Source organism: Gekko japonicus, unplaced genomic scaffold (assembly GCF_001447785.1).
Source record: "Gekko japonicus isolate JY-2015 unplaced genomic scaffold, Gekko_japonicus_V1.1 scaffold42, whole genome shotgun sequence".
Taxonomy (NCBI): Eukaryota; Metazoa; Chordata; class Lepidosauria; order Squamata; family Gekkonidae; genus Gekko; species Gekko japonicus.
Window position 1 is genome coordinate 764,158 of NW_015165831.1, and position 23,540 is coordinate 787,697.

The window sequence follows — 23,540 nt, forward strand, 5'->3', positions numbered from 1 at the left end:
AGTCATGCCGGCCCCATGACCACGGAAACGTCTTCGGACAGCGCTGGCTCTTCGGCTTTGAAACGGAGATGAGCACCGCAACCCTAGAGTCGGATTCGACTGGCTTTCGAGCAAGGGAACCTTTACCTTTACCTATATTTATTGTAATGTATATGTTATATGCTTGTGTCACAACATTTTATTGTTGATACTTGAATAAACAATTAAAAATGTGATACGGTTTCCCAACAGAGCAGGTCTTCAAGCCGCACTCAGTGGCTGCTCTGAGAAACCTCGATGTGATCTACATTAGCTGTGGGGCTGAGCATACGGCTGTCCTCACGCAGGTATGCTTGAAATTAGTTTTCTTTGTTGCTAGAAAACTGTGCTCTGACATTCGGGAATGGTTTTCCTGGAAGCTAAGGGCTCATGGAAACGGGGGGGGGGTGTATCCAGCCAGCTTTTTCACTCAATTTAACCCACTTCACCTCCTGACTGCAGCCCCCTTCCCACATGGCTTTTGGTTATCTTCTATCTTATTTATGTCAGTTATACCCCCACCTTCCTCCCAAACTGGGACCCAAGGTGGATTACGCCATTCTCCTCTCCTCCATTTTATCCTCGCAGCAACCCTGTGAGGTAGGTTAGGTTGCAAGTTCGTGACTGGCCCAATGTCACCAAGCAGGCTTCCATGGCAGCGTGGGGATCTCAACCTGGGCCTCCCAGATTCTAGTCTGTCACTCTGACCCCTACGCCACACTGGCTCTTGTGCATTCATGTTTCATGACCCCCAGCTTAAGCTCTTTTAGTAACTAGAGAAGACCCCTTGTATGATGCAGGCCTTGGGTTCTCTGCCAGGACACTCAGCTCCAGGCGCCACACTCCAGTTCGGTAAATCAGGCAAAAGTACTTTTATTAGCAAAGAGAAGGCAAGGCAACCTTGATCAACAATAATTAGAGGAACAAAGGAACATTCAGCGTCCTTCAATGGTTCCCAAAATACAAACAGTGATTAAAACCAGCCAAAACTTACTAAGACTCCAAAAGGTAGGAAAATTCTGTCCAAAAGGCGTGCACTCCCTCCCCCTTTTGGCTTTTATCCTCGGAAGGACCTGTTAAGATGCTACCCCTCCCTCTATATCTAATTAAGATATCTCCGCTGTGCAGCTCTAGCAAAGCTAAGAACCGGGCAGTTCCTGCAATAACTTGTAAGGTTGCTCTTCCCCCTCCTGCCCTCTTTCGGTTCTTCAGTGTTGCTGTTTTACACACAAGCTGGTCTCTTCCTTACACCCCTCCTTCCTTTTCCACAAGAAGAAAAGCTAGTTGGACCCCACCCATTATGGACCCCGCCTATATAGTCACAGGAACGTTGTTAAATAGCTTTCTAATGTGGTTTGGCCTAATAAAAAGCCAGTGTTGCTGTGACTTCAGTGTCAGACTAGACCTGGAAGACCTAGACTCAAATCCTCACTCTCTCAATCTTCATCTACTTCACAGGGTTCTCTTAAGAGTAAAATGGGGGAAAGCTACATGTGGTTACCCCAGTCTTCCGTCAGGTCACGTCCCAGATCTTGTAATACTGTAACAGAATCTGCATCAAAAGATGCAGAGATGGGTCAGGGAGGCTTTGATGCCCGTAATGATGCAGATGTGCTTCATTTGCACATATAAGAGCCTGTCCCTGCTTGTGGTTCTCCCGTGCTGGATCAAGCATTGAGGGCTCAAGGTGCCTTTATTTGTTAAGCTGGGCTGTTGCGAATCAAAGTGTTTTGGTCTAGCGACCTACCTGCATTTCTGCATGTGAGCATGGTCCAGCTATTTCAGCCTGATTTCTTAGATAGGGACAGATAAAAATGAGAACTGAAAAAGCATTTAAAAAAAAGTGGGGAAAGTGCTTATATTATTACTCACAAGATGCCATTGTGCACTAACACAGCTGTGGTTTGCTTAAACGCTAAACAGGACGGCTGCGTTTTCACATTTGGAGATGACTCTGCTGGGCAGCTGGGGCGGAGCTCTTCTACCCAGAAAACTGGCCCCCAAAGAGTTGACTGGATTGGAGGTCCGGTTTCTCTTCTGGCATGTGGAAGGTATGTACTGTGGCTTGCATCCTGCGTTGTTTTTGTAAGGGAACGGGAGAAAGCCATGCAAGAATCATTGTAGATATCTCATATGTCTTCCATGCTAGATGTAACAAAGCAACCACTGTTTGTAGCTAGGGGGATATCTTTCTGCTGCAGGCCAGGCAGCTGATAAATAAATGAATGTGGTCACTCACAATCCCTGTTAAAGCCCGTTAAATTATGTTTATGGACACCAGAACGATAGAAGGCAACAAGCAAGCATGAAGGTTCCTCCTAGGCAGCCTTGCGACTTGCCATTTTCACCAGACAGAGTAGGAGCCACCATCAGCTGTGCCCTGAATGGCAAAACACACAGTCACGCCAGCCGAACAGCAACCGTACTGCCGCCTCTCTAGCACTGCACTGTGCTTCATAAAGGGGCAGCGCTAAGAGTCTGTACACTTCTCTAGCAAGGCATTAAACAGACAGTGAGCATTGTAGTACTAAAAGAGTGATACCTTCACAAGCAGCTGCTTCTCTGTAGCACAGGACAGTGTTGGTGGCTACATGGAGGGGTTCACACAGGATCTCTGTGAACACCCCCTCCCCCATCTGCTCACTAAGGGATTGTTAGTTGTACTTCTTCATACTACTCCTTTTTGTGGTTAATATTCTGTTGGACTTGTGGTGTGGCCTTGCCGACAGGCAGAAAGGGAGGAGACAAACTGTGTATGCATCAGAGAGGGGTCATACAGGAAAAGGTAAGTCCTGGTCCGTATAGCAGCCCTGTAGGTAGCTGTCTTCCATCCTCCATTTCCCCATGTAACACTGAATTCACTGGGATCCTCCTCTACAGTGGCAACCCACTCACTCACACAAAAGTTCTGTTCATACAGTTTCTGTTCTGTTCTGTCATGTAGGAGAGGGGAATTGCACTGACAAGACCATCGCATCATGGGTCATCTCTGTTGTAAAATAGTCAAAAGTCTTTAATACTCAGACTATCAATGGATCTTGCTCTATTGGAAAGAAGAGATTTCTTTGCTTTTAAAAACCTTTATTTCTAAGGGTAAAAGGTTCACGGGATTACTACAAATTAACATAACACTAACAGCTACATTTCTAAGCTGCCTATAGTCAAAACTAGCACACAGATAATGGAGAATCTCTCCTTCTTCTTGACCCCTAGAAAGGAAGTCACCTGAAACAAATGACCAATCTGTATCACAGTAGAAGCTACTTTTCCCGGGCTAATTCCCCATTGGCTTAGTGCCAGGTATCCCTTCCATGTCAGTCTAAACAATAGCAATACTAGGAATACAAGTTAACCCTATAATGACTGAATCATCAGACCTTGTAAACACATACATTTCCAACAATCTCCTGGCTCACAAATTCCTTCAGATCTGTGTTGGGGGTGGGGGAAACTTCTCACCTGATGGTGAACAGACCATTTTGGTCATAACATACACCTCTCTTGTTTTTTTCTCCCTCTAACAGCTATCACACTCTTGCTTATATCGCTGCTTCCGGTGAGCTGATATCTTTCGGACGTGGATGCAGAGAACGCGGAACAGCTTCTTGCGAGCAGGAAGAGATGCAGAACTTTAACATTAGTGCACTTATTTCTGCTAATGGTATCCTTTCCTTCCTTTTTTTAAAATTAAAAAAACCCCTATTATTTTAATCTTGTATACAAAGCACTTTACAGTGGCCATGATCCAGCCAGAATTGAACCCTTCCTTCGGGGATTCATCTGCGATTAATTAAAAAACAACCCCTCTTCTTTTACTCTTGTATACAAAGCACTTTACACAGTGGCCATGATCCAGCCAGAATTGAACCCTCCGTTTCCATTTATTTCACATGGAGAGTTTTAAGTAACACCATAGCCCTCAGCTCATGAAGCCTCCATGCCTTGCCTGATCCAACGTGGATGGACAGAAGGACCTGAGAGTGCTGACCCCGCCCCCTGTAGCTGCATGACTGACAGGTCATCTGCACAGTGTAGACACTCAGAGGAGGTGTCCATGCATACCATGCCTTGTGACTGGGCATGCTGCTTTCCAAACACTGCCAATCACAGGGCGGAGGAGCTTATGTGCAGACAGCAGGGGTCATTTGGGGGGGGGACGCGGGGGGATGCCATCCCCCCGGGTGAGGTGCGGGAGGGCAGGGCCTGGGGCTCCCTGCTGGTGCCCGCTGGAGGTCGCCGCCGGCTGTGGGGAGGACACACTTCCGGTGATGTCAGGGGGTGTGGCATATGCTAATGAGTTATGCTAATGAGTCCCCCTAGCTCTTTTTCTACGAAATGACCCCTGGCAGACAGATTCAGGGGCAGGGCCAGTCTCCATATTCAGTCAGCTTGCAGAGGGGCTGTGCGTACAGGGCTGTTGTTGAGGGAGCAACAATGTGCTCTACTTTTTTGGTATGAGGTTCAGACAGAGTTGGTAGCAAGTCATAGAAATGTAAAAGGAACCCGTGGGGATTGTGTTAAGCATCAGAGGAGCTGCAAAGAAAATCGAAATCTGACGTTCACTAAATATTTCCCTTTGATAGTACAGCAATGGAAGATTAGAAAAGAAACTGGATAGTAATACCCTATTACAGACCCAGAGGGGTTGCCACGTGAGTGTGTTACAGCAAAAATAAACAGAAGTCTTGTGGCCCTTATAAAGGCTGAGGCTGCAATGCTCTGGATTGGAATAAGCCCCATTAAATGACATGGGACCAACTCCTGAATAGACTTGTTTAGGATTACTCCCCAGCAAGATTTTACTCCACCATGACCTTCTGTGGACTGTGTGCCACTTTTTCAGATGTATGCATTGGGTCTTCACTGGACAGAGATTATATGTGGATATGAAGAAAGAAAGATTTAAAAAGCAGGGTCAAATACCCAGGAAATACAGGTGGAAAGTGCTATCAGTTGCAGCCAACTTATAGCAACCCCATTGAGTTTTCAAGGCAAGAGGAGACCAGAGGTGGTTTGCCATTGCCTGCCTCTGCGTAGCAGCCTTGGATTTCCTTGGTGATGTCCCATCCAAGTACTAACCAGGCTGGTAGCTTCTGAGATTGGGCTGGCCTGGGCCATCCAGGTCAAGGAAGGCAATACAGGGTGAGATGTAAATATGTAAAATTCAAATGAGATTGTTAACATGAGTACTGGTTGACCAAGCTAGTCAGCATCTGTAATGGTTGAGGTCCTTGATTCAGCCTTGGTGGTGGTGGGGAGGTTGTGTTAAAACTCTTGATGAGAAAGGGGTTAAGAGCCAGCTAACTCCACCAACCTTAAAACCGGCAGCAGTGCATTGCAAAATCAACAGGCTCACAGAAATAGAACTGTATGAGAATGACCTGCGGACACACCAAAACGCAAAACAAAACCATTAGCAGCCTGAGATTGCTGCAGATAATCTATTGTTCTCCATCAATGGAGGAAGGTATCTTGAATGAGTTGTGGGTCCACCTTGCTCCATAGGCAGGGCATATGCAGATTTTTTGTGTGCAAAGGCTTCTGCTATCCTGAGGAAGCATTCAATCCCACCACACCCCATTCATATCTGCCAAGCTTCTGAAGAAGATGAGCCCACCTCTCATGTAGCAGTCACTGATGAAAATCAACTTCTCCCTAGAGACTGGTAATTGGAGATACTGTCCAGCTGAAGAACAGGTGAGGAAAAGCCCAGACGTTCTCCTGATCAATGTAGGGGGGTTCCCCTCTCTTATTCCCACCAGGGATATTCAGGCTTTTCAATATCCCATACAAGGAAACCCTCCTCCACTGTTGGAGAACACAATATTGGACTTGCCCTGAGGGAGAATTGAAAGGTATCCTTCCCCATATTGGGCAGAGAAGGAACTGGAGCGGAACTCCCTGTGTTGATGGGGAGACTGGGGTATCTAATCAGACAGTTCAAAAGCTTCTCTGTAGGTGTCCATCAAGGATCCAGGGCACTAGAGAAGAAACAAAAACAGCACATCATAAACGATATTTGAACATTTAGCACTGACACCATTTCATCCCTTGCAGAATTGTTGGACGTCCCGGTAAAACAGATTTTTGCTGGAACATACGTCAGCTTTGCCAGCACAGTTCAACCACAGGTAGAGTCACTTGTACGTTCTGTTGACTAGAGAAAATTTGATCCGGTATGTGCCACCTGCAGCTTGTATCTTCTGGCTAACTGAGGCTTTAAATAAGTAATATATTTGTAGCAGCAAACAGTGTGAGCTTGGAACCAGAATATGTGTTCAGACCTGGTATTAGACAAGCAGCTCCCCGAATGTCCTTAGGTGCCCACCAAATGTTTTTAGAAAGTAGGTGGGGGCAGATGGGCTTTCGCCCAGCAGGGCTTCTGATTGGTCACTGGAGATTTGATTGGCCATGCAGATTGTTAAAAATATTGCTCTGGCAGCAGCACCATCACAGCACAGGGCGCCTTTCCCCTAAGATCCTTACAGATAAGTGGTCTGGTGTTTGAAATGCAGAAACTTTATGGATTATTAATCAGTATGTCAGGTATCAATAACGTTAAAGTGTATAGATTCAGGGGGGTAGCTGTGTTGGTCTGAAGCAGCAGAGCAAAGTTTGAGTCCACTGGCTCCTTAAAGACCAACAAAAATTTATTCTGGGTATAAGCTTTCCTTTGCATGCACACTTCTTCAGGTACTTTGAAACAGAAGTCACCAATCATTACATATATGTAGAGGGTGGGGAGAGTCTTGGCAGGAAGGGCTAATTAGAGTCAAGATGCATAAGTAACTGAGCAACAGATATAGTTCAGATTGGATTAAGGCAGTTCACAAAACCTGTGAATCACAGCAAAGCAAATTAGCATATAGCATAATAAAAGAGTTTATAAACAGATGCGAGAACTGAATGACCTTAGCATGTGTATTGAGATACAAAACCGACATCTTTGTTAAGCCCTGGGGGTTCTGTTGTCCTGAGTGTTGTACTTGTAACTCAGCAATCTCCTGTTCTAGTCTGTTTCTGAAATTCTTTTGGAATAGAATGAATCCAACTTTGTTCTGTTAAAAATGTATGATTCGTTAACGCAAATTAGCTTTCTGTTAGTGGTTCCTTGCTCTGAATTTGGTTTCTTCTTGCTTTGGAACTTTATGTAACTTGACTCATTTTACTATTGGCTTTTTCTGTTTTGTTTTAAAGGTACCTAAATACACAAACACAGCCTGCTCTGTAGAAACCTTGCCAAAGATCAGCCAAATGGACAGAGCACTGATTGACAAGTGGATGTCAGCGACAGCAGAGAGTGAAACACACCTGGAGGCAAAAAGGTATTGATTGTTTCTCTTGTTTTATGGGGAAAGGGAGAGCAGGGAGCCCTAAGGCACATGCCTCAAACCAAAAATGACTGCCACTGTCTGTTGACTTCCGATGAGAGAGCCACTGCATAGAACACCATTGCAATATTGGTGTTTCTCAGCTGTTCATATGGAGATACTGTGGCATAGGGGTAGAACCATTTGCTTTGTTTGCAGAAACACCCAGGCTTAGCAGGACATCCGGTTGAAATGTCTTGGGTAGTAGGTATGGGTCAGAAAAGTAGACCTTTGTCTCCTTCTGAGACCTTAAAGAGTTGCTGTCTGTCCAAGTGGAGGAGGAGGAGGAGATTGGATTTATACCCTGCCCTTCACTACCCAAAGGTGTCTCAGAGCGGCTTACAAACTCCTTTCCCTCCCCCTCCCCACAACAGACACCCTGTGAGGTAGGTGGGGCTGAGAGAGCTCTGACAGCAACTGCTCTTTTTCAAGAACAGCTCTTATCAGAACTACAGCTTGCCCAAGGTCATGCAGCCAGGTGCAAGTGGAGGAGTGGGGAATCAAACCCGGTTCTCCCAGATTAGAGTCCGCGCACTTAACCACTACACCAAACTGGCTCTCAGTAAACTGTAGTGGGACCTAGAAGGACTTGGTAGTAAACACCTCTGTATATTCATTTGATGGGTCTTTCCTCAAACATGATGGATGTGTCAGAAGAAAATCCAGCACAGATGTAAGAAGACTGACATTTTTGTTCATTATAGATGTTTGATTATCATTTTTTTTACTTGTAGAGAAATAGAAGTGATATTTTCTTCACCTGCCTGTTTAACTGCAAGTTTCTTAAAACCTAGGTAAGTAGTTGAATTTTTGCAGAAAGTTGGTGGCAAATAAGGTGTTTTGGGGTGGATGATGTGTTGCAAGCATTCTTGTCCCTCCTTCCATTATGCTGTATCTCCCTTAGGTCTGCCCTGGAAAATGGCTGCTGTATAGCAGTTGATCTACAAAAAGCAAGAGAGGTATTCTGTGAGCTTACCAAAAGAGACTGGATTGCTGGCAGGGTAAAGAATCTCCTAGTTTATGACAATGTGATAGTGGGTGCCGTTGGTAGAGAAATGTGTCCAGGAAAAATAATGTATTTTGAAAACAATGGAGAGAAATGGTAGATAGAGCTGTGTGCATTCCAGGCATCTACAGCAGCCCTCGCAGAATTGTGACATTTGGTATTGGTAGCACAATTTGTCATCCCAAGAATTGGTTTTCTAAAAAGAACAATCAAGTTTCTAGCCCTTATTAATGCTGAGATGAGCAAGAGATGACCCTGAGATGAGCAGGAATATGTGTGGGGCGTGCTTGAGAAAATCACAGGTGGTACACAGAGGAACTCCTACTGGTCATAAATTTTGGAAGAGTAGCAATGCCTGTATGTTTCAGCAAAAAAGCTGGAGATCTCTGGCTTGAAAACAATGTGTATTTGACCAAGTCTGGCATGAGGATCTAACAGACCCCAAAGTAGGTCATAGATATGGGAAGAAATGGGCGGTTGCATTGGGCATGCCACCGACATCTAAGAAAACAAAACCAGCCCTTTATTGAGTGTTTCCCTTCCATTTCATGGCATTAGAAATGCAGCAAAGATTGGGGAGAAAATATAACAAAATTAAGAAGATACGGCATTTTCCCAGCAAAAACCCTGATGCTGCTATGCTTTATCTGCACCAGCAGCAGGGAAACCACAAAATCCTGACGCCCTGTGGAAGGCACCATGGAAACTTTCCCTTTTCATGTCACCTGTGAAGTACCAATGAGATAATGCAATTGTCCCAATGTCCAGGGAAAGGCACTTTGTGGATGCTCATAAACACCATTCTTTATGATCAATTTCCCATGCTTCCAGGAAAGCTCTAGCTCAGATTAATTGTATGTTGGCCCATAATTTTTAACATGGTTGCTTTAAAATTTACATGGGATTACACATGCTAAGAGACCCTTGTGTCATGTGAATTTCCCCTTCAGTGCATAAGGTGTTGTACAACTTGAGTTGTACAGCTTGTCCTGTGTCCTGGTGGTGCCATCACGTTATGAATTTCCTGTCCCCTACTCTGTTTCCTAGCCTGGTGTGGGCCAGGAACCACACAGCATAAGGATCAGAGGTCATTTCGGGCGGGGGAACGCAGTTCCCCCAGGTGAGGTACCGGGGGGCGGGGCATATGACGAAGCCCCGCCCCCTGCTTCCGGCCACCCCGCTTCCGGCCCTTATTCAGCCAGGAGGAGGCAGGAGAAGAGGGAGGGTAAGTTGCTTCCTCCCTGCCTCTCCCCACCCCTGCCTGCCTGGGGCCAGGGAGGGCCTTCGCGGGGCTTCCTTGCTTAGGCTAGGCTTCTCTGTCTCCTTTCGACTGCAACCTGCATGTGAACTGAATCCACTTGAATTTATTTGTTTATTTTATTGGGCTTATAACCAGCCCTCCCTTGCGCAGCAGTGTTAAGTTCTACTTTTTGCAATATACTTCTTGGGAAGATTAATTATTGCACTCAGAATCGTGCTTCTATGATTGGGCAAACTCTCTTGTGTTAACCAAATGCCCCAGTAATCCCTAGTGTAGTGCCCAAGGGCACTGTGATGACCTCTGGCACTTCTCCTGGTGATGTGATCCAGTGAAATGGGCCAAGGGCACTGTGAAGGGCAAGACCCGTTATTGGCTCCCTTCATGCCGATAAAAGGGCTTTCCCGACTGCAGCTGTTGTCAGTTGTTGGTGGAGGATCCCCATGTAAATAAGCAGCAACGCCAAGCAGCTGGGGGAAGGGCACACCATTCACCAACTAAGCTGCAGTGAGGCTGGGTAGGGCTGCCCAACGCCTGGGCTGTGGCAAGTCCAGATGGGTGGGTGGTGCCGTCAGTGGGGCTCCACTGGGGAGGGCAGAGGGCCTGTGTAGGGGTTGGCCACACCATTCACCAACTAAGCTGCAGTGAGGCTGGGTAGGGCTGCCCAACGCCTGGGCTGTGGCAAGTCCAGATGGGTGGGTGGTGCCGTCAGTGGGGCTCCACTGGGGAGGGCAGAGGGCCTGTGTAGGGGTTGGCAGAGTTGTTGAACTGCCCCTGCAGCAGCTTTTCTCCGAATCTCCTTATTTCCTTGGTTTCCATTCATTGTTTTTCGGTAGCCTTGTCATCTCTTCAAGATTTCTCAAATCAGGTCTAAAGTGGCTGGAGAAAGCATGGATAAGAGATGAGGAAACCAGGGGAAAGACAGTAAATTGGAAAATGAGGAAGTGAGGGGCCTCCGTGGAAAAACCAGCTCCAGTTTAGCTCACAGACTTTTGGGGAACCTCTGTGTGGAAAGGCCCTCCCCTCACGTCATCTCGCTGTGTATTCCCTTTTTCCCCCCCCCCCCCCGGGGTCCTCCGGGTTTACGTGTGGTTATTCGTCTTCTCCTTGCTCTATCCTTGCTATTTTCAAAGTAGAACTAAAAAGTTGGTCAACCCCACCCCTTGACATTTTGGGCTTGGCTCTGCCGCCTGTGGGCAGCCATTTTGTAGTGGAGCTCACCATCCTCTGTAGAGTTACCAACCTCAAGGTGAGGCCTAGGCGTCTCTTGAAATCACAACTGCTCTCCAGACTACACAGATCAGTTCCTGTGGGGGAAATTGCAGCTTCAGAGAGCCAACTGCAGGGCATCACAGCCCGGCTGAGCTCCCTCCCCAAGCACTGCTCCAAAATCTCCAGGAATTTCCCAAGCCTCTGTCAAAACATGGATGATCTTGGTCGGACCTCTTTCTTGCACCCTGATCTGATTCACCAGGTTGTTGTGGGGATAAAGTGGATGGGAGAACTGTATACTCTGCCCTAAGCTGCTTGGAGAAAGGGTTGGATAAAACTTTTAGATCCTATGTTTGTTTCATAACATTCCGAGCTGTGCAGTGAGTTGTATAGTTGTTAATCTTTGCTGAAGAGAAGAGTTGCATATTCTCTTCCTGCCCCTCTCTTTTTCTTCCAGAAAAATATTGGCTGTCCTTGCCAGTGCCTTTTTTTGACAGAATTGTTCAGATGTGTAAGAAGGCCGTGGTGTCTCAGCTACCTGATTACTACAATTATCCTCTTTGCCAGGAAATCATTCCTGTCCTGGAAGTGCTTAAAAAACTATACAAGGTAGGCAGTCTTAGTAACTTTTTTGTATGGCTGGGAGACGTGACACCGTTTGTCTAAATGTTTCTATAAACACAACTTGTTTAAAAATATGGTGAAAGGCAGGAAGGTTGGAAAGAGAGGAAGGCTGGGCACCGCGACACCTGCCAGCCCTTCTGGTGCCCACCGTATGCTCATGGGGAGTGGGTTGGGGGCACTGTGAATTTGTATAAATGCAATTTGTCTGAACTCTTTTTTTTTGTCTGAACTCTTGATGGCATTTGTCGTTCAAGGTAAACAAGAAGGCGGGTTGTAAACTTGAACCGCTTCTATATTGATGACATCTCCCAGAAAATTGTCCTTCTTGTTGATTTCGCCAGATGGCGCGCCTGGATAGATAACCTTGTGAGTATTTGTGGGTTGTCCAGTTTGTGCAAGCTGTGTAAACATATCCTACAGAATTTCTAAGGGCGCGGTGTCCTGTGCATCGGCACATCTTAGGAGGTTACACAGTCCCAAGGGAGAAGGCACTCTATAACCATCCCAGGCCTGGCTCCTCCAGCTGAGTGTCTCGAGTAACAGGACTGGACAAGATCTCTGCATGGGGCACTGAAGAGCTGCAGCTGGTCAGTAATGGAGCCGATGGATAACTATCCTGATCCATAAAGAGCCAGATTTGGTATGCCCCTAGCATTGCCAGGTCCCACCTTGCCACTGACGGCAGGGTAGGGTTGTCAAGTTCCAGCCTGGAAAACTTTGGGGGATGGAGCCTGGGGAGGTCAGGGACCTCAGTTGGCTCCAGTGTCACAGATTCCACCCTCCAAAGAATCCGTTGTCTCCACGGGAACTGATCTTTGTGGTCTGGGGATGAGCTGTAATTCCGGCCGATCCCCAGGTCCCACCTGGAGTCTGGCATCCCTAGATGCCCCGTTTGGCCTTTCCTGTTCTGCCACCCTCCCATGAGTATTATTGCATTCCACTTTTAACCACCCCTTTAGTTTCTATTACCTAAACCATAACTTTATGTGCTCTCTTTGTGGGAACTTTGAGAACATTATGGAGGTATCACCCTAAAATGGCTGCCTGCCATGGGAAGCACTGCCAACCACAAAATGGCTGCCATGGGGAACTGGGGCCATTTGTGCATTGGGACGTTCCAGGCCAAGTGTCCTTCTGTGATGGTGTCAGCTGCTTCTGAGCGAGTGCTCCTTTGAGACACAAAGGTGACACCTCCTGGCCTCTGAGGGAGACACCTCCTGCTCCAAAAAGGTGGGGAATAGCCAAATGTGGCTTTTTGCCACATCTGCATGCATCATGGTGCTCATGGTGCCCCACTGGAAATCAGCGTGCTACGTATTTCAAGTTCACAACACTTAATTAACCAAGAGTTGCATTAGCATCTGAAGACTTCCTCTGAAAGCCAAGCAAGAAATGTGTTTCCCCCCCCCCCCAGTTAATGTATGGAGAGGGGATGACCTCTCATCATGTTGGTTCTACAAGCGGACAACTCATTTGGACACTTCTTTTGTCGAAGGGCAGCCGTTTTGTGTCATTGGAATCAACTCCAGGTAGCAACAGGGCTGCAGTTATGTGGCTCGCTTGGGAAATGTAGCAGCACAGCAGGAAAAATATCATTATCTTCCCCTGGTCTAAAAAGAAGGCAGAAACATGTTGATGCTGAGTAGAGTTTAATGGGGTGGAGACCTGGAGAGGGAAGACCGTCTGTCTTACCTGTGGTCCCTTCTTTCCTTCGCAGACTCCTTTGTCTGTCATCTCTTTCTGCAGCTTTCCTTTTGTTTTCAATCCCGTATCCAAGATGCAGCTATTTTACCTTGAAACTACTCTCCGGCAAGAGGTAAGCCTGGTGTGGTACCTAGAATGCTGTTGCCAGCTCTCTGTTTTATGTATGTATGTATTTCATAGAATTGGAAGGGATCTCCAGGGTCATCTAGTCCCACCTCCTGCACAATGCAGGAAATTCACAAATACATCCCCCACACACACACACAGTGACCCTTGCTCCATGCCCAGAAGATGACAAAAAACCCTCCAGGATTCCTGGCCAAACTGGCCTGGAGAAAAATTGTTTCCTGACCCCAAAGAGGCAATCAGCATTTCCACGAGTCTGTACGAAAGGGCCATGAGAACTAAGCACTGATGCAACCCTTCCTGCCCTTCCTTCTCATAATTTGCTTAAGAATCAGCATTGCTGTCAGATGGCCATCTACCCTCTGTTTAAAAACCTCCAAAGAAAGAGAGCCCACCACCTCTTGAGGAAGCCTGTTCCACTGAGGAACTGCTCTAACTGTCAGGAAGTTCTTCCTAGTTTTAGCTGAAAACTCTCTTAATTTAATTTCAACCCGTTGGTTCTGGTCGGACCTTCTGGGGCAATAGAAAACAACTCTGCACCATCCTCTATATGACAGCCGTCCAAGTACTTAAAGTTGGTGATCATATCACCTCTCAGGCTAAATATACCCAGCTCCCTCAACCTTTCCTCATACGACTTGGTCTCCAGACCACTCACCATCTTCGTTACCATCCTCTGGACATGTTCCAGCTTGTTTATATCCTTCTTAAAGTATGCTGCCCCAAACTGAACACAATACTCTAGGTGAGGTCTAGCCAGAGCAGAGTAAAGCGATATCATCACTTCACGTGATCTGGACACTGTACTTCTGTTGATACAGCCCAAAATTGCATTTGTCTTTTTAGCTACCACACCACACCACACCGCTGACTCATGTTCAGTGTATGGTCTACTAAGACCCCTAGATCCTATTCACGCATATTACCGCCAAGACAAGTCTCCCCCATCCTATAATTATGCTTTTGATTTTTCCTACCTAAATGCAGAACTTTATGTTTACCCCCATTGAAATTCATTTTATTTGTTTTAGCCCAGTTTTCCAGCCTGTCAAGATCATCCTGTATCCTGACTCTGTCTTCTACCATATTTGCTACCCCTCCCAATGTAGTATCATCTGCAAATTTAATAGGCATTCCCTCTATTCCTCTGTCCAAATAGTTTATAAATATGTTGAACAAAACAAGTCTCAGGACAGATCCTTCAGGCACTCCACTTGTTACTCCTCTCCAAGAGGATGAGGAGCCATTCACAAGCACTCTTTGGGTGCGATCTGTCAACCAGTTACGGACCCACCTAACAGTCATAGGATCCAAACCACATTTTACAAACTTGTCAACAAAAATATTATGTGGAACCTTATCAAGAACATTTAAAACACTTATTAGCCTCCTTTCTCCTTTGTGGACTCAAGGCGCTTTACAATATTAATAAAATGTTATATTAAAATTAAAAAAACTATTATAAAAACCCACAAAAAGTCAACAACTCCAATTAGAACTGCCAATAAAAAAACTGAATCAATCATTTAACATAGTTATCCCAGGATGCTGAGATAAATTTTTTGTCTGATAGAGCTTCTAAAATTGGCATCCATTTAGCTTCGAACCCAAAATGTACGACGTTCCTTTTATTTCTGTTAACTTTATCAGTGATGCTTTCCATAATGAACTGATTCCACAGCTTCTTGTACCAAGTTTGAATGGTGACCTTTATGTATATTTTTATTGTTATATTTGTTTTATTGTTTTAATCCTACCAATAAAATGTTAATGAGGAAAAAAAAACTGAATCAATCAAAAGCAGTCCTAACTAAAACTCTCTTTAGCTGCCTTCTGAAGATCAACAGTGAGGGGGCTGGGCACAACTCCTTGAGGAAGATTTATAATTTATTTGTTTAATTGATACCTCGGCCTATCCCAAGGATGGGCTCAGGGCTGTTCACAATGTAAAACCAGCAAGCAATAAAAATAATAAAACAATAAACAACGATAGCAGGTAAAATCAAACCCATGCTCCCTAACATAATTACCCCCCAAAGAAATATCCCAGTGCACAAGTAGTACCCAGGACAGCAGGGCACTGGGAAAAGGTCACGAACAGTGCCATGGATAGGACAGGGCGGGGGGGGAAGGCCTGGCAGAACAGCTCCATCTTGCCAGCACTGCGGAATTGTAATCGGTCCCACAGGGCCCTGAAAATGGGAGCATGTTCCACCAGTCTGGAGTGAGGGCCAAAAAAGCCCTCGCCCTGGTCGAGGCTCAGTGGACATCCCTTGGGCCAGGGACCACCAGGAGATGTCGATCAGAAGAGCATAAAGCTCTCTGGGGCTCATATGGGGCAAGGCAGTCCCATAGGTATGATGGTCCCAGGCTGCATAGGGCCTTAAAGGTCAAAACTATAAACTTGAACCGGATCCAGTATTCAATCAGCTAAGTCCTGGCAGGTAAGATAGGGAAGCAGTTGCCTGATTAGCCAAAGGTGATAAAAGGCCAATCTGGCAACCGAAGTGACCTGGACCTCCTTTGTAAGCAAGGAATCCAGCATCACCCCAAGACTCCTTACCCTTGGTGCTGGCAGCACTGGTGCCCCACCGAAGACCGGGATCCTAATTCCTGATCCCAACCCCCCATGACTCAGGTACAGGACCTCTATCTTCATTAGATTCAACTTCAGCCGACTCTGCTGCAACCATCCAGCCACAGCCCCCAACACCTGGCCCAAGATATCTGGAGCAGAGTCCTGCCGTCCATCCATCAGCAAATAGAGCTGGGTGTTGATGACAACCCAGCCAAACCCCCTGGATCAACTGGATGAGGGGGCACATCTATATAGTATATAACATGTAACGAAGCCAGTTTGGTGCAGTGGTTAAGTGTGCGGACTCTAATCTGGGAGAACCAGGTTTGATTCCCCACTCCTCCACTTGCACCTGCTGATGTGACCTTGGGTCAGTCACAAGCTCTGGCACAGCTGTCCTTGAAAAAGAGCAGTTTGTGTCAGAGCTCTCTCAGCCCCACCTACCTCACAGGGTGTCTGTTGTGGGGAGGGGAAGGGAAAGGAGTTTGTAAGCCGCTCTGAGACCCCAAGTGAAGGGCGGGGTATAAATCCAATCTCTTCTCTTCTTCTTCTTCTTAATTTATTTTGGGGCTGCCACCAAAAAGGCCTTTGCTAATGTGTGGTCTTTTCCTCTCTACTCCAAGTGGTCTTCCAGCATAGCACAGGGAGGTAGGGCTGGATCGGAAGCTAGCTGTTCTACTGCTGATCAGCACAGCTGCCTTCTGAAACTATCCAGTCACAGTATGCGTATAGGGTTCGAGAAAGGAGAGGAGGGGCCCATTTTAAAGTTGCAGGAGGGTCTGTGGTGCAGAAACATTCCCATGGTTCACCTGTCTGTAGCTCCTTGCCCAGCAGAGGTCGCATCAGGCATCGTCCAGAACCGGATGCTAAAATGACTAGTGTTTTGGCTTGGCTCTAGAAGCGAGTGATGGTGCCTGGGCAAATGAGAGCGTAGATAATCGGTGCTATTTGTGCTGGATGGGTGGGGACCAAGGGAGCTCCCTCCACAGCCATGCCCTAGAGCAGTGGCTTTCCAAGGAGGTGGGTTAGGGTTGCCAAATCTAAATCTCTTACCGGCGGGGGAGCGTTTTCTCGGTCTGGGAGCCAGCCGGGGATGCGCGCAGCCACCGGAACGTCACAGGAAGTGACACATGACATAGCACGTTGGGGGCGTGGCCAAGATCATCGGTTCCCCCCCGACAATCTGGGCCACGCCCCCAACGTGCCCTACGTCGTGCGTCACCTCCGGTGACGCAGCTTCGGGGGCGGGGTTCCCCCCGGGGCCGATTTCCATCGCATCGGAAATCGGCCCTCCAAAGCGGGGGATTCCCCGCCCCCCAGGCCCATTTGGCAACCCTAAGGTGGGTGCGTGCTATGGGCCTGCATCCCTCCTGAGCAGGGGTCTGTTGGGGATAGACGGGATCTCCTATGATGTAACATCGAAGACAGCTGCAGAGACAAGCCCCCCTCCTTATGCTTGCTGGGATCTAAATGGCTAAAATATTGGATAAATAACTCCTTTTCCCTTTTATTTTCCTCCAGTTCATAAAGGCAATAGCCCAGCAAAGATTACTCCACAACCTACTGAACAGAGTTGATGAATATCCCAAACTGCCTTTCTTTCCCTTGCGGGTACGGCGCCATAACCTTCTAGAAGATACATTTCAAAAATTGAGTCAGGTGGAAGATGCCTCCCTGAAAATGCAATTGTTGGTGAGTTGGCATTGGGCAGTGTTGTCGCTCAGCTCTTGGAAAGGCTGTCGGTAACTGGATGTGGAGTGGGCAAAATGTGACTCCAGAGACACAATTGTAGATTGCAAAGGACTTAAAGGGGAGGGTCTTGGGCAGCCTGGAGAAAATGCGTTGGAGTATATTACAGGAAGGCACCATAGGGCAAGAAAACCTGTCTTCTTCCTGCAGAGCTGGACTATCAGCCTGCAGTAGCTAGAACGTGACAACTTGAACTACTGATCAGCTCCTGAACTCTGAACTCCCTTGCTTAAAAATGACCCTCTAGAACAGGGGTGGCCAAACTGTGGCTAGGCAGCTGCATGCGGCTCTTTCACATGTATTGTGTGGCTCCCGGCAGGGCGGCTGGGAAAGCGAGGGGGGCATGCCTCCCCAGTTGGTCTTCCCTTCCCCAGCCAGTGTCCCCTTCCCTGGGTAGGCTTGAGATGAGTGGGAGCAGAGAAAGAAAGCAACTTTAATTTTAAATGTGTTCTCAAAGCCCACCTACCCCCCACAGGCCTACAAATATCATTGGACAAATATCATTATCAGTATCTGTTTTTACCCCTTTTGCTTTTATTTTTGGCAGTCTCATTTAATGGTAATAAAAAGCAAATTTGCATATTTTCCAATAAAACGTGTGTGTAATATTTGTTCATGTCTCACGGCTCTCAAACATCTGATGTTTATTCTATGTGGCTCTTGTGTTAAGCAAGTTTGGCCACCCCTGCTCCAGAATGACTCAATAAAGGAAGCCATGCCCTTCAGTTTGCAAGGCTGTCAATGACAGGACTTTTTGGAAGTCATTAATTGGAATCCAGCTAAAGTTTTGATGGCATATAACACAGATAATTTTATTGATATTTCCAAACATTTCTTTTCAAAAATGTTCACTTTACTCTTCCCCAGGAAATACTCCAAGTGGTGAGCAGCCAAATAAGATGAAACTTGCAATAGAATCCCTAAAACAGGGGTCCCCAAACTTAGTGAGCCTGCAGGCACCTTTGGACTTCTGACACAATATAGAGGAATGCAGCTGCAAAATGGCTGCCCCAGCTTACCTTCAGTAACACAGTGAAGATCTCTGTGCTGTGGTGGCAGCCATAGTTCTCTCTAAGTTGTGCTAGGGGGGTGCTGGTACACAAAATTTAAACAGGCAGCACAGGTATTACTGCTTTCAGTCCAAAAGGCATTTTCCCCCTGTGACATTCTCCTTATTAGGGAGGACTGGTTTTACTTTAAAAGTGTTCTGTATTTTGTTTAACAGGGTAGAATCAGCTGCCACGTGGAAATTTTAAGGATTTCCAAACCTTTATGCTTTTACTTTTGCTCTTACTGGTTAGGTAGACCGAGGTCAAGGCTCACGAGGAACTATGTCGTCCTGAGGAAGTATTTATTTCAGAGCTGGTATACTTGAATGAAAGAGGATTTATTGAAATTAAGCATAAATAAGAGGGTAGTACAATGTAACTAGGAAGGTATCCCACTCAATCTTATCCCTCACTGACAGGGATCTTTGCATGTAACTTTGTAACACTTGTTTTTCTCAATGCCATATACGTTTACTGTTTCACTCTAGTCTGTCACTCAGACTTTCCTTTAAATCTTATTCACTTCAACTTTACTGTTTCCTAGACACTCAGCTTTTAGCTTATAACTGCTTCCATACAGAACTGCTTGTCTCTCCTTTCACACACAGAACTAACTTTTTACACAGGACTGCTTCTCACTTCCCTCACACACAGAACTAACTTATTCCACACAGGACTGCTTCTCTCTCTTTTCCTACACAGAACTAACTGAACTTATCAACTGTCAACATGTAACTGTAAAACCTGACTGACATACATACTCATCCACTCAACCCCTCCCCCTAATCTGTCATCCACCAATCATATCACACTTGCTTCTCTCAACCACTCTAGTCTACTTACCACAGCCATGCAACCATACACACAAACCAGAGACACATACACACACAAACAAGGAATCGTTACACCCTCCATTGGAAACAATGGAGGATGGGGGCATCTCCTTCTGGGGCCCATAGAATTGTAGTCCCTGGTCCAATCCTTTTGAAACTTGGAGGGGTTTTTTTAGGAGAGGCTATGCTGCAAATTTGGTGCCTCCATCTCAAAAAACAGCCCCCCCAGATACCTCTGGATTGATTCTCCATTATATCCTATGGGACCCATTGACTATAATGGTCCCCATAGGCTATAGTGGAGATGGGAAAAAATGATTGATTTGTTTTTTTGCACACACCAGTATGCTTTTCAGTATGCTTTGTAAGCTGCCTTGAATCACAGGGAAAAGTGGGATATAAATATTTGAATAAATAAGTTTGGGCAGCTTGATAACATTAAAGCAACTTCCTGTTAGGTTAGGCAGGGTTCTGACAGTTCCTCCTCTGTTATACATGACCTGTAATGCTGATAGTCATATTTCACTAAAAACACAAAGTAGACTGCAAGAGTTTTTTTCTGCCCTAAGTGCTGGTATGTTTTCTAAGGCTCATCACAGGGTGACGGTCCAAGGTTAGGTTGACCAATATAGTGGACTGGGGCGGGTAGGCCTGTTCTCTGGAGGCCAGGTCTACCAATATAGTGGAAAGGGGAGGGCTGTACTCAGTGTTCTTCATCTCTGGCAGCAGAAAGAGGATTAAGGGGAGAGTGCTCCCTCCACCCTTTGTCATGCGATCATTTGGGCAGGAACAGAGCCTGAGCTCTGCTGTGCCGAGGGGAGGGGAGCACTTAGCTGTAAAATTCTAGAAGCTTGTAGAAAACGTCTTCACAGCAGGCCTGCTCTGAGGCAGTCCCATGTGTGCCTGTGCAGAAAACATTCGACTAGCATCAGTTACAGGTAAGTACACCCATGTTTTCCCTCCCTCACAGGTAGTTTGTGGGGTAGAAACAGCTTTGCACACAAACTCCTGGGTTGTGAACAGCATGGCCTTAGTGAACAAGGATATCCTTTAAAGTTTTACATGGCCTGGGACCAGTATATCTGAGGGACCACCTCTTCCCGTATGTGCCCCGAAGAGCACTACGCGCTATGGATCACTACCTCCTGGTAGTCCCTGGCCTGAAAGACATCTGTCTTGCCTCAACCAGGGCCAGGGCCTTTTCCGCCCTGGCCCCAGCCTGGTGGAACATGCTCCCCATTGAGATCAGGGCCCTGCGGGATCTTCTTCAATTCCGCAGGGCCTGCGAGACGGAGCCGTTCCGCCAGGCCTTTGGCTGAGGCAGCGGATGTCCATATATGGCCCCACTGAGGTATCCGTCACTCTGTTAACAACTACTGGCTGTACCCAGGAACCTCCCACAACCAGGAAATCTCTTGCTATCTGCTGTGACCACCATTTTAATATTTATGATGATGTTTTAAATTTAATTTTATTGTATTAGCTAATATATTTGTATAAAAGAAATGTTGTTATCCGCCCTGAGCCCACTTCCGGGAAGGGCGGGCTATAAATGTGAGTGGATGGATGGATGGATGGATGGATGGATGGATGGATGGATGGATGGATTCCACTCTCATTGTACTTCTCCATATAAAAGACCTTTTCCTGCACACTGACAGGCCCGCCGGTCCCACTCACCGCCACCCCTATCCAGGTCTCTTGAGGAGAAAGGTGAGGGGATTTCAGTGAAGACTGAGGGGATTTCAGTGAAAGACGTTTGCTGTCTTCTTTGCCTCGTGTTTCTGTGAAGTCAGCACTAGGATGTTTTTAAAAAATCTTTTTTTGTTTTTTGTTTGGCAGATTCAGTTTGAAGGAGAAGGGGATCGACCTGAAGCTGGAGGGTTTTTGGTTGAATTCTTTTTGTATGTGTTCGAAGAGATGAGCCATCCAGACTATGGGATGTTTATGTATTGTGAGAAGAATTCTCCAATGTGGTTTCCAGCTAGGGTAAGTTTTAGCTTCAGGGAAGCTTCTCGGCATGAGGAAGGGATGCAGGATGGCACTTGCCCTCCTGGCCTGTCGTGATTTCTCAGCCTAGCCACCCTCACAAGGTTGTTGTGAGCATAAAATAAGGCCGGGAGAGCTGTATATGTTGCTGTGAGTGCCTCGGAGGGAGGACGCAGCACAACATGATGGATGAACAGTAACACCACAACTTTCTGTCTATCTATTTGGCTTTAAAAATAGACTAAAGAGCGACCTAATATAAATTTAGACATGATGGTGTAAGTATTAGAATACTGACTTTGCTACATTTATAAATTTGTTCCCCCTGGCCTAATTTAAGCTCCTCAAACAAGGAGATTGTTGGATGGGGCGGGTATCATTCCAAATAGGGTTGTTCTGTAGTACAGTGAAGCATTTAAATCTGGTAGCCCGTTTTGTTCCTGGTGTCATCCTTGTAAATATCATGAGGCAAATACTTGGAGACATGTATAGAAGTCAGGACAGCTGTTTTCCTGTTTCTCTGTTTGCAAATGGCTTCCTCCACATCTGTAACTCCTGTTTCTCTAAGCGCAGTGTGTTACTGAAGATCAAGATGCTGCTGAATTCACTGAAACGTGCGCATTTGGCTACTCATACTTTTTAGATCCTCTGAAGGGAATCCTGTGCAGAGAAGCTGGACCAGGCTGTAGTAGCCTCAATGGCCTGCCCAGCTTACATGCTCAAAGTGGGCTTTAAACATTGCAAGAGACGAGCCGGTGGCTGCTCAAGCAACACCATAAACTAGGCTTGGCTTATGGTGTTGCTTGAGCAATCTGTGTAGCTTTTTCTCTCTTCAGACACTCACATCAGCTATCAAAACGGCAACAGCTCCAGGGTCCCAAAAACATCAGAAGCGTCCAGCAACATGTTAAAAAACAATGCACAATTAAAATGCACAATTAAAAACAATGTACAACATTAAAAGCACAGTTGAAAACGCAGCCAAATCTGCCTGTTACGTCCGCTGACCACCACTAGGTGACAGCGTATTTTACAGGAGCTTGGATCCTTAGGAACAATAGGGACTAGGATCCTGAAACCTCTAGCGGTCACCAATGGGAACCTTGGTGGGAAGTTTAAACCCACCAATGGAACCTGTGGGTGGTCCACAGGGACTTTATGTAGTTGGCCCTCTGGCCGGTATTGTTGTTATGTTGTGTACTAGTAAACATGTGCTGAATATCACTCTGTTTCCTGCTCATTTGATGCGTCGAACCCACTACACAACACTGCCCAAACAGCTCACCCTGCACACAATGCCCTGCACACAATTACACTCTGACAGGCCATTCCCGAAGACCCACTACACAACACTGCCCAAACAGCTCGCCCTGCACACAATTACACTCTGACAGGCAATTCCCGAAGAAAGCATCTACCACAGAGAATGCCTTGATGTAGCTGTGTGCATATGGACTATCCTAGGCAAGGGTACCACCAGGAGAAGGCTGTCTGAGGAAAGCAGCTGGTGCCCAGGAGTATACTGTGATCTCATGTTTTCCTTAATTGCAGCCTTCAGCAGAGATGAAAAAGTATTACCTCTTTGGGGTCCTCTTCGGGATGTGCCTCTTCAACAGGGTTTTGGTCTATATACCTTTCCCACTTGCTGTCTTCAAAAAGCTGAGGGGCAAGAAGCCCTCCCTCGATGACCTGAAAGAGCTGAGCCCATGCTTGGGAAAGTAAGTGGCTTACGTTTTCTTGGTCACTATTCATATATATTTCTTGTGGTAGCGCAAGTTCAGATTTCACAGCAGATGCTACCTAGGTGTTGTTAAAAAAAAGATTAAGCTTAGAAATAAATGCCAAAGAGTGCTCCAGGTTCGACCAGAAGTTGACTCAGACTCAAGGTAATGGTAACTCTGTAGGGCGCTCTAACTTATTAAAGCGAAGGGGCCTGTCCTAATTTAACATCTGTCAAGGCACATATAACTGAGAGTGACAGAGGATTTGAGTTTTGCCAATTTCTTTTGTTCTTCCTTGCTTCG

The 23,540-nt window shown here is 46.3% G+C and overlaps 1 protein-coding gene across 1 annotated transcript in view; it reads left to right on the forward strand.

Moving 5' to 3' along the window:
- The window catches only part of LOC107110066 (probable E3 ubiquitin-protein ligase HERC6), a 50,809-nt gene that overhangs the window by 17,828 nt on the left and 9,441 nt on the right, over positions 1–23,540 (forward strand). The window contains exons 7-19 of the mRNA XM_015410787.1: positions 232–326; positions 1,942–2,069; positions 3,543–3,679; positions 6,076–6,149; positions 7,216–7,343; positions 8,123–8,182; positions 8,293–8,435; positions 11,322–11,520; positions 11,752–11,854; positions 13,206–13,304; positions 17,418–17,588; positions 21,370–21,516; positions 23,068–23,234. Of these exons, the coding sequence (XP_015266273.1) occupies positions 232–326; positions 1,942–2,069; positions 3,543–3,679; positions 6,076–6,149; positions 7,216–7,343; positions 8,123–8,182; positions 8,293–8,435; positions 11,322–11,520; positions 11,752–11,854; positions 13,206–13,304; positions 17,418–17,588; positions 21,370–21,516; positions 23,068–23,234 (1,651 nt within the window). The remainder of the gene's footprint in view (positions 1–231; positions 327–1,941; positions 2,070–3,542; positions 3,680–6,075; positions 6,150–7,215; positions 7,344–8,122; positions 8,183–8,292; positions 8,436–11,321; positions 11,521–11,751; positions 11,855–13,205; positions 13,305–17,417; positions 17,589–21,369; positions 21,517–23,067; positions 23,235–23,540) is intronic.